Source organism: Homalodisca vitripennis, chromosome 1 (assembly GCF_021130785.1).
Source record: "Homalodisca vitripennis isolate AUS2020 chromosome 1, UT_GWSS_2.1, whole genome shotgun sequence".
NCBI lineage: Eukaryota > Metazoa > Arthropoda > Insecta > Hemiptera > Cicadellidae > Homalodisca > Homalodisca vitripennis.
The window spans coordinates 177203953-177216095 of record NC_060207.1 but is presented as its reverse complement, the minus strand read 5'-3'; the positions used below and the strand labels follow the sequence as shown (position 1 = coordinate 177216095).

The 12143-nt window shown below is 31.5% G+C and overlaps 1 protein-coding gene across 4 annotated transcripts in view; it reads right to left on the bottom strand.

Moving 5' to 3' along the window:
* The window catches only part of LOC124352764 (nucleolysin TIAR-like), a 975428-nt gene that overhangs the window by 38689 nt on the left and 924596 nt on the right, over nucleotides 1-12143 (bottom strand). For all 4 annotated transcript variants that reach the window (XM_046802423.1, XM_046802425.1, XM_046802426.1 and 1 more), the window contains one exon: nucleotides 2374-2554. In XM_046802423.1, coding sequence (XP_046658379.1) covers nucleotides 2374-2554 — 181 coding nt within the window. The remainder of the gene's footprint in view (nucleotides 1-2373; nucleotides 2555-12143) is intronic.

The following is a 12143-nucleotide window of genomic DNA, read 5'->3' as shown; positions in this document are numbered from 1 at the left end:
ATTGTCAAATACAGCACAGTATTACATTACTGTTAACTGTGAAACAAGTTCATTTATTAGGGAACTGAAATAAATCCGTTACGAGAGTGTTCAACACTGTATGTGTTTTGTTTTAATTGTGTATTTGTTAATAATAAGGAAATATTTTAAGTTTATAGCGGCATGGTACTTGTACATTATTTGTTTTTGTGTTTTTATTATTTTCTACGGGAATTTGCAGCAAATTGTTCTAAATACAATTTTTCATGACGTATCAAAATCCGAACACAGCAAAAGCTACATGTTTACAGAAAAACGTCATATATAAATTAGTTTGATACTTTTCTTGTTCGGATAAAGTGTATGGAAACATTCAAAACCCTTAAAACATTCAAAACGATCTATAATTTTATTCCACAATTGCGAAAAAAAACTATTTGTAACAGATTATATCCAAATAAATCGCACAAATTAATAGTAGCTGTTCCTTAATAACGGTTTATAGTTTTAGAACATGAATTGTTTGAATAAATTCACAAAACCTAAGATTTTCTAGATTTCTTCTTATTTTTACTACACCTATTATAACTTGTGGGCGGCAATGTTTGAACTGAATAGTCAGTACTGTGATTATATATGTGGTTGTACATTTCCTGAAGTACACCTCAGTACGAAACATCAACCAATTGTTAACTCCCGTTCTAAGTTATTTGCAAATGGTTTAAACTGCAAAATTTAACATTATTGTAATTTTAAATTAATAATTACCTCATTTAGTGTCATACATTATTTAAGGCTTCTCGAAATTGAAACATACATTAACAGGTTTCTGTATAAAATTTAAGTATTGATGTAACTGATAAAAGCCATTCATTATTGTAGTTTTTGAGAGATTTTAGACAAAACTAGGACATTTTGTTTTTAACTCTTTATTTGTAAAATTAAAAATCAATATATAATAATGTCTGACATATTTTATGTCGCTAAATTTAGTTTAGTGTGTGGCAAGTTCACTGTCGCACTTTTTAGTTTTAACTTTTTTTGCATGTAACCTTATGAATTAGGCGTATTTGACACGTGAGGAAGAGGGTAGAAGACAATCCTCGAAACGTAGTGTTTTATATTTGTTACATATAACGATGGCAAATGTATGAAATTCTAGTATCCTTTACATCATCCATCGTCAATAACAAACTTTAAGCAAACTATGGTAAATCTCGCATAACATTGTTTGGAATTTTATAATGTTAGGTCTTAATAAAACATAACGTCCATTATGTCGCTGACATTTAATGACCAATTATAGTAATTATAAATAGTGGATACTAATCGATTAGTACAGTATTTAATCGTATTTATTTTTTAAATTTATTTGGAGACAATTCATAACACATTGAAAATGAGGTCTTACATTATTTGTTACTTACATTACTAACTTATTCAACTGTATTCACATTAATCGTAAACATAGGTTATGCTCTATATAGTTATTAGATACTTTACCACTTTATTTTATTACGCTTTCTAATTTTGTACAAGATAGCATAAACCATATTTTAGAGACAGCACCTTCTGTTCACGAATATGTAGCCTATAACGATGAAATGAAAATCTGTAAACATTAGAATTTTAGGAGAGATGCGAGATAAAAATATCTAAATTCTTTTTCTATATTTTTGGCTTTCATTTATTTCCACTTATTCTAACAACACTAAAAAATCGTCCAAAACATGAAATTTTTTATTTAATTGAAGAAAATATTTGGCGACAGAATCATATTAATTACAAAAGTATAACAACATTACAATAAACTTTGTTCTTACTTATGTATTTATGTTTTTCTGTGTCAATATTGTATAAACCTACATGCATCCAAATTGTGTATACTAACTGTATTTTATTGGGACGCATACGTTTTTATTTTTTTCTAAAATTATTTATTGCTTTACACCAGACAAGGATGCGATTGTTATTACTAAGAAAAAAACAACCGTATATTACAACTGAGATTCGAAATTTTGTTTTTAAAGCAGAAAACTATATTTATTCACTATAATAATTTTTCTGTGGTTGCTTTAAATAAAAAAAGCTATTTTCACTAATATTTGTATAATTTACCGCTTCTATATTTGATATTTTGAAATTGTTCATGCTTTAACATGTGTACAAAAGAGCGACATATATTTTATGCGCGTTTCTACGATATGATTATTGCAATATATTTAATTGTACGAATTTAATGTGTAGAATCAAACAAGTTATATCAATCTATTTATGCTATTATCACCACATGCTTAAAATAAACTGCTTGTAGAAATATTAAATACACTGTTTATACTATGATATTCAAGTTTCAGATACTATAACTAAAGTACCTAGAAGTAAAGATCTCACCTAACAAAAGCATAGCCCTTATCCTTGAAGACTCTGATCTCCTGGATAGTTCCGAAGGGCGAGAAAGTCTTCTGCATGAGGTCCTCCGTGAGACCATTGGTCAGCCCCCCGCAGTACACTGTGCAGTTGGTGGGGCTGGATTGGTTGTAAACCTCGTCGAACGTCAGTGGCTTCGAGTTCACTGCACAGAAAACACGGCTTTGTGAACCCAATGCGCTGTATACACGGCAAACATTTCCACAAAACACCTAAATCCTTAATGATGCTTGTGGAAAATCTCATCACAGATTAATTTTCTAAAAGCATAGTGAGTAAGTGGATGTTGGATATGTATAACCGTATCCCCAACATACTTTTATCCGTAGACGTTCCTTTCAGTCAGTTTAAACTATAATAAGTTCCCTCCATGTATTTTATTGCTGCATTGTAAAATGAGAAGGTACATACATTTTCGTTTTAGAATCACTCTTGAATCGGTTTTTTAATTCAAAGTGTTACATAGAAATAATAATAAACTTTTAAATAGAAAAGTTTGATGAAAATGGTTACTTTACTGTAGATAAAAAACAAAACTATCAGGATATTCAAATTCAGTTCAAATATTAACAAAGAGCTGTTTGTATATCTATTTCATTATCATTTGAACTAAACATACAATTAAAACAGTATCATTTTTCTAAATAGTACTCGCAACTGAAATAAAAACTTCATATTAGTTTAAGTGGTTATTTCAAAATACCAAGATGAAACATTTGCGTTTTCAATACAATAATCAAAACTGAATCTCTGACCAATTTTTACACATACTATTTATAAACTTTAAAGGTAAAGAGATACAACTGGATGTGTAGGGAGGGGAAGGGGGAGGACACGTGGCAGAATTGGTCGTTTTGGGGAGACCAGCCAGCTGGATCCCCCTTCCTCCAGCAACGTCCAGTGTTCCAAAACATTGCATCGATCTTTCTTTTGCGTCCGCATTATTTATAAGGGTTAGACCTTTGACCGCCCTCCTACTGTACGACATAATTGGGGCCTGCTGCTTTCGTTGTACAACTCAAAGGATGAGAAAACATTGTTGTGTCTTCCAACCTCCGAATCTCCCGGTCGTCTCTGGTTTTGTATTTCTTCTTTCTCTTCTCTATTTCGGTCAACCGTTTATCTAAGATGTTACGAGTGAAATCGTGTGAATAATCCATTCTTGTAAGAACCATCTGTATGGTGGTAAAATAAATATATAGGAACGATCACAAATACGATGAAATGTTATGTTACATTTATTCATAAGAGAACTTGTTTGTATAAAAAATAAAAAATATATTAACTACAAACAACTTGATTATATATTTACACTATTTCAGTATACCACATAGAAATACATATTTTAAATTTAAAAAGAGACTTAGTTGGTTACGTTCTTCATAATGCACATACAATGTTATAAACAGTTGAACATATTAATTCCTTGGGAATGTTTTTTTACATTTGACAAATTTTTCTGTTAAAACAACAAGTCACATATTAAAAAATTATATTGGAATATTATAAAACATTGAATGATCACAGCTATATTAAGCTTTTAATAAATTACGGATCCATTTGCTACAAACATAAACGAAATGTATTTATTATAACTCTTTTAGATATATACTTAAAATAGTTTACGGATAAATACTTCTATAATGAATGACTTTAACTGTTATATTTTCCTTTAAGTTTTATATAAACAAAGGTGAGAATTAATAAAACTAATTGGAGTAATTATTATATACTTAGAAGATTTACACTGGGGTTAAACCTTGTGCCCATGATCACTATTTCAATTAACAGTTATTTGTGTAAGTGTTTATTTATTTATTTAGGAATAGTATATGCACATTCATAATTCTAATTCAATCATTGGAATAATTTAAAATAATTACAATTTTAAAATTTTACTTTTTGTCTATCGTATGGCTTTCGATATTAATCAACCCAGCCAAATGTTATTACTGAATTAATATTGATATTGAAAATAAGAAAGGCTATTGTATAAAAAAAACATAATTATCCTGTCAGTGATTTACTATGCTATAAAGGAAAGAGTAATAGTCGGTGCAGCAAAGGGTTGTTGATTTACAAGGGGTAAACAATTGGCAGTTAAGTGTTACTTAGCAGGTGGCTACGTGAGGCCTGTCTTCATCCCCACCCACCCCCAGCAACCCCCTCAACACCCTATTGTGTCTGCAAGTTCGCGATATTACATGGCTTATCCTCCTTGATACCAAAGGTCACACTTGATTTAAAATGATAACTTCAGCGAACAATGACCGACGTTAAATCGAGCTGAATTTATTTCACTTTGTTTTAGTAAATCACTTAACTAAATAAACTTAAACCGAGTGAACGTGATAAAAGTAAGAAATAAAATATTGAATATGTAAAAAATTTTAAACCACCCCTACTGTAATCCATGCATTTGAACTTCATGCATAGCTCAATAAGAAATAATGTAAATTTAAAATATCATTCAACAAGAAGCTGAATAAAAGTATGTTTGAAGATCAGGTGTTTAAGAGCTAAATTAGTATAAAATGCAAGTAACTCCCAACCAATTATTATTGGTATACTGTTTAGAGTAAAAATATATGATGTAATCGGTGTGTGTAAGATTTTTATATTACGGCATGCTGTTAATCGAACGAGAAATTACCAATTTATTGCTTGAAAAATTGCGAATTCATATTGTCCAATATTTTGTGGTTTTATTCTGAAGAAAAACATCAATGTTGAGTTAGACAATTAAACAAAATAATAAGGACCACATCATTCCAAGGCAAATAAATGTTCCAGGCATATTCAAATATTAAAAGGGGAGTATATATTTCTTTTACGGTTCGACTTATGAAACAATATTCAATTAAAATACTTCAATAGTTCATTTAGCTGTCACATGAGATAAACTCTTTCAAAATAAAACACAGTTCAGAGAAAAATTTCGTAGAAGTCCATTGTGAATGTTAACAGGTATTCATTTTATGGATAAGTAAACCGACATGTGTCCATGATTGTGATGTACGAGTATATGAGTATGTACAGTATTACACGTCTGCACATACTTATATACAAGTGAAGAAGTACAATCTTGTGAAATAGAGTATCAAAAATATGTAAAAAGTATAAAGATAATAAAAGTTTAAAACATATACAGATGAAGAGAAGAATAAAATAAAAAATTAAGAAACAAAGTTCTAAAAAGTAAAATTTAAATTCCTAAAATATGGACAATAGTTATAAAATGTACAAATTCTAAAAAAATATTCCAAATCTAAAAAAGAGGAAAATGTTAAAGTCCACCAAGATAATGTACTATATGGAAAATTGAATAAAAATCATGTAAAATATAATGAAACTATTAGAATGGAATATTAAAATATTTTCAAAATTGAAATGATGCAATTCTTCACTTACTGCGCTAAACGCAATGTCAGTTTTTGAGGTTGAATAGCGATCTGAAATCAAATAGTAGACTGTTTTAGAAATAATCCACTTTTTAACCCCAAGCTTTATTTTTGGGTTTGATGAACATGCCATAAGTAGGGCAAACGAGTCAACTCGAGCACATCATGCAAATTACATATTTTCTATATACAAGGCAATATTCATCGTAGAACTTGATACGATTTTGGTTGAGAATAACTCATCTTTAGTTAAAGTGGGAAAGGTCACCAACACATTTTAATAATATTAAAGGCACTGGTATATTGTCGGAAGTGAAAACGCAAGAGCCTATTGATCACATTGAAACAGATAACTAAAGGAGAAAATAGATAAGGTGGCATGCCTTTACCTTGCTCTGTTGACGGTGTAAAGTACTTCAGAGAACTTCCTTGATAGTTAGTCAAGCGTTGAATTACTTTTTCATTTTTACTAAGCAGTGCTATAAGTGCACAGCTCTAATAACAAAGTAAATATTTGATACCGGAGAAATAATAATAGAACAGAAAGCATTTAAATTAAATAAACTTCTTTAAAGGTCCTATTCTGAACATGAAAAGATGGAACAGAGAAGGTAATAGAGCAGTACTCGAGATATGGGGAGTTTCATGTAAGAAAAAGACCTATCGATAGAAAGGGGATTAGGGATCCTTTGGGTAAGAGGCTGAAGCAAAACAGTTCAAAGTACATTTGCTCAATAGAGGTTTTGCAATACTGATTTCAGGATTTTCTAAGTCTCGTTTAAATAATCCAAACTAAATAAACTAACAATTTGTGAGAAATAAGCTGTAAGGATTTATAAACGTCTTAAATGTACATATTTACTATAAACATATAATTTTAAGATTTTTGATTCCTATCTTATTTGATAAAGTACTAAAAGAGTATATAAAAATAGGAACTCAAACTCCGAATCTCCGAGGTGCTCTCACCTGTTTTACCCTCTGGTGAGACGATTACAACAAACCGCAAAATAGGAACTAAGATTGATGCTTCCAGTATCTATCTAAAAAGGTGTATATAGAATACATTGCTCTACAAATTGATGTAAACGTTCACATAAAAGTATATTTCTTATATTCCAATTCACTCTTGCGCTTTCAATTTCTAAAATAAAATATACAAGAACAGCCATTTACAAAGTAAAAGTTCTGACCGTGGTATTTTACGCGCCTTGTAATCGACTATTGTAATGCAAGTAAATAAAGACGTTACCACAAATTGTATTATTATAAATAAGTACAATTTTATCCCTGAGATTTCGTTCCCTATTCTCTATTAGCATGCGAAAATTAAGCATTTGGGGAATCGCAAGGATGAGTGCCACCGTGCCACGATCCTGGTTTGCGGTGGAACGTAGAATCGTGAAATTCCATCAGATACAAGGTATGATGAACCATCGTAGTTTCTAAAAGACATAAAAGCGAAGCTGTACAGGGAAGGCGGTATTGGAGTGAAGGGGGAGGAGTGCGAATGTAAAGCCAGATGTTGGGTCACGACAGATCCAATAACTTAAGATGTTACAGAGTTGGCAATGCATCATAGTAAGGAGTACTGACGCCCATTTAGAAGTTCTGACATAATGGGTGTTGCTATCGTCAGCGCAAGGGTTAAGTAGTGAATTTGGTGTGTAACATGAGCAGGGGATGTAATAATGCTATCGGACTTTTCACGTTCTCGGCTCTACTGTACTTATAGCATTCTCTCAGTTCTTTTAACACATGGTATTGGAGAATACTCAAATCTCGGAGTAGTTGTTAAAGATAAGGAATTATTCTTTGATCACGTGAAATCCTTGAGAACTGTATAGCTTTATTGGAAGGCATATTAAAAAATTATGCTTGTGGGGGTGGAATATTTTGTTTACCGTTCAGAATTTAAAAAGGAAATAACTTTCGACCACCATGGAAGTCAATACGAAAGTTAAGTAAATTTATCGTGCGATTAAGTAAAATCCACTGCAAGTGACCGAGACGAAAATTAACAATACGTGACATTGTTAGGCTACCTAACATTGCGAATAACATTAAAATAGTATTTTATTATTACTATATCATTCCTGTTATGATATGGTTGGATTTTTAACAACAAGTCGAGTAATATGATAGAATAGGAACATTCCATACAAGTTCTAATTCAGTTTTTGGTTTTATTCTTTATTGAATGGAGTAGATAGCTCTGCAAATACTGACCCGTGAGAGAGGGAGGAATGAAAGCACAAGAAGGTAAGTTTTTACAAGACCCTAAGCGGCTATGGCAATTCCTTGTATTTTCAAAGCAGGCACGTACAGAAATTTGAATTGCCCTTTCGAGGACTTGGGGATCAACAAAGAATATCAAACCTTCTTACTGCTGGTGGATAGAAGAAAGAAGAGAGCTTTAGATAGCGTAGGCAAACTTTCGCCGGAACCAACATTCAGAAAATGATTCCTAACCGACAGGCTAGCAACAGTTTTTCGAAGTGCGCAGAGAGAGGAGTACTGTAGAATAAATGTAAAGTGGCTTCAGTATTGACCGCCACAATAGAAAAAAATCACACTAAAGTCTTTTGAGGTCCTTAGTAACAATCTCTTGAAGTTAACACGTTCCTTGTAGGAAGCGATGCCTGGGCCGGTGAGGTTCTCCTTATCAACGCTCTACGCTCTGATGATGACTATCACCGTAGCGTAGGAGTCAGACTGCGGCTCTCAAACCGAGAGCTTACGGGTTCGATTTCCACGGAGGTCATATAAATTTTCAAGTGAATTTGGACAGTTTTCCTGTAAAGACGTTTAGTATGATAGTTGAAAATACCACTGCGATAGAAAACGTCCATATAACTCCTAAGGTCTTTAAGACACAGATAAGTACTTAGCAGATTCCACTAGGATTATTAAAAACAAAATTTGTCAGTTTCTACCCTGACTGAGGCTAACAGTGCATTAAACTTGATTTCACAATAACTAACCTGATCCATACATCGGTTAGGAAGTATTAGACACAGGATTCGCTCATAACTACAGTCCCGAAAAAAGTTCTACTTAGTATAAACTTGAAAACGACATTGCATTACTGTATTGTGAGGGTTTGGTTATGAAAGGTAAAAAAAGCGAAACAGTAATATAAGTTGATTGAACAAAGGAAACAGATTAACTGAAATATGTGTTCGGGAAAGTTGTTTATTTCATTATCTTTCTATTTTTCTCAGCATACTGTCATACCTTTTGACCTTGATTGAACGAAATTTTAAAATAAGATATTCACTTTTGATTGTTATTTTTAAGGAATATCCTAGAAATAGATATTTCGGAAGTATTCAAACAACACAAGATTGCAGATGAAAAAGATTCAAAAGTAGAGAGAGAATGAAGCTCAGAAATTATTTTCGGCAGATGCATTAAATTGTGTTCATACCATGAAAGCGGGCCGAGCCGGGCCTGGGCTGTGAGCCGTATAATGTGACAGCGACGCGCTCCCACGGAACCCCTGCCTTGCATCACAGGTAAATACGGGCGATGCCGTGCTCATCACACGTTTTGTTACTAAACTAATTATAAATTTCCCTTTCTTTACAAATGTGTTACAAATATTTAAAAAGAAATGTAGGACAGCGTATTTCAACGGATCTAACCTGTTTAATCCGCTTTAAAAAGTAGTAGTTATACTTAAAATACAATGTTTTTTGTTTACCTGTTTTCCATTATTTGAAGTGTTATATTATTCCTTTATTCACAATGATTTATTACTATTTCTATTATTTATTGATTAAATATTTTGATAATGTATAGATTTTTGGACGGCATAAAGTCGCAAACATAGTACGCCAAAAGGGATTTAAAACTGGATTTCAGAAATGATAATCAGGAAGGTAATTTATTATTACTATATTATTTTGCAGTCCTTGAAAATCAATTTTAAGAATTTTTAACCTAGAAATCACTACAAAGTCAATTCTTTTCTCTCAGGGCAGTTCCGAAGGCAATTTCCTTATTTTAGCAAATTTATGGCAAGTCAACCTTATAACATCCTCTGGCTGCCCAACGCCATATTGGCAATGGTTTGGTCGACTCCCTCTTTTCGTACTCCAGCGGGCCATGCAGTCCTTCTATATTACTAAAGTATTGGCTTCACCTGCAGCCTCAGACTATGTCTTAATGCTTTGATATATTTAAAAGTAATTGTTCTAGAAAATATTTTAACATTTGACATACGATTCGACACACTAGATTGTTTGATCCTACAGGTTTTATTCTACAGTATAATACCAAAGGCAAATTATAAATACTCATATTTTAAAAATTGCAATATTGCGTTATAGAAACCCAAATGTCATTTAGTTTGAAAGGATTATATATATATATATATATATATATATATATATATATATATATATATATATATATATATATATAGAAACAAAATGATGTCATAAATTTTGTCTATTTAAATTTAAATGCAAGTTTTCTCAAAAAGCGGTCGGTTCGGCAAAAGGGACAAAGAAGTTTATCGGACGCATTACGAACAATGACGACGCTAGCAGCTCCCTGGGTAGGGGTAAAATGCAGATCAGTTGGGGTAGGGAGGGCATTTTCCCCTTTACATGATGTACCGTGTCAATGTTTCGGTAAAATGGCTCCTCTTTCTTCCTATGTGTCAGATATCTCCTTCCGCTTCATCACGTACCCGCAAACGTCTTTAAAACAAAATAAAACACAGGAAAAGTTTAAACAGTTCTCTATCACGCTGCATTGTAAAACGGACAAATTATATTATTGTTGTAATAGGAAAAATCTACTCTATTATGCTTCAACTTTACATACTTATGTGAGAAAAGTACAAACCACTAGGTGCTTTGCGTTTAATATTTGGTGGCAATATAAGTTTTTTTTTACTGAATTACCTAAATATTATACAAACTTTGTCGTAATTTTGAACAAAATCTATTTCTGATGATTCAGTTTTTTTGTACTCGAAGCGTGGAGTTTTGTTCCTTGACAAAATTGGATCAAAAAACGCTACTATGCTCTTAGGTGGCACATATATAGTATAATATTAATAAATTCTAAAAATACATTATTTGTGGTATAATTGGAGATGAATTTATAGTATGAATTTGGCTTGACCGTCTGCAATAGGCCTATATTGCTGTCCGGGGATCACAAGTTATGTTCTTTAACTGTCACTAGACAACAAAAATTGAAATATATTAATAAATGAATTTTATTTCCCATATTGAAATACATGTACAAAAAGTAAGTTGATTGTGTGAGAAATAAAACTGACCAATTCATCCAGTAGCGTGGCCAGTTGTACAAATGAAATGGTTTACCAATAACAGTGAAAAAAGTCATTTTGAGTCTAAGCATTAATTTCAAAACTCAATAATGGTCTAACCGTAACACTTGAGGTTTTACTGTACCATAGGTGAACAGTATGTCTTTCATTGAATATGAAATATTATGAATAGTATTCATATACTAAATAAATATCTTGTTTTTCTAGAAATATTCTTAACTATCTATTGCAAGAGCGAATGTATCTATACTAAAACATTGTTAAGATATTCTATATCTTGCTGAAAAGAAAGCCAAGCGACTGATTTTTTAAAGAAATGTGTGTTATTTTTAGTATTTTAAATTTAAAGTGGAAGTTGAGGGAAATATTTTGGTCCCCGATATTGAAAGGAATTATGAAAGATGACTTTATTTCCTTTGGGTAGTTTTAAGAGCTTATTTTCAGAACTTCTTGTATTATAAAAATGATTAGGCATTATGTTTTCTATATTTCCATTCTAATAAAAAACGAGCTTAAAACCTTAAAAAGTAAATGATGCTGGATTGGTAAAATATGTAACTGCTGGTACAATGGAAAGGAACTTGTCCTTTTTGATTTTTTAAACATGATTTGAGAAAAAAAGTTTAGGTTGATCTTAACTTATCTATTAATAATTCATAGGTTCCTCCCCAACATGGCAAGGCGTACTACAATGTTGAATTAATTAGTGAAAAATAAAATGTTCGTAATAATTAATTGATCTATTACAAAAGTCACATATAAAATTAGTTACTATAAAATACAATTTTATAATTTCTGATCTTAATTTTCCATGTAGATTTAATACATGCGATTCAAAAGAAAATATTTAATCTAGTAATATACCTAAATATTTAACGGTGTTTACTTTTTCTAAGGTAGACAATTCAGTATTGCAGGTTGCGGAATGGAATATCAATGGAGAGGGTAAGTCAAAACCAGGGGAATCAAAATTTATAGATTTTGTCTTACTAACATTTACCTGCATTTGGTTTATAGAGAGA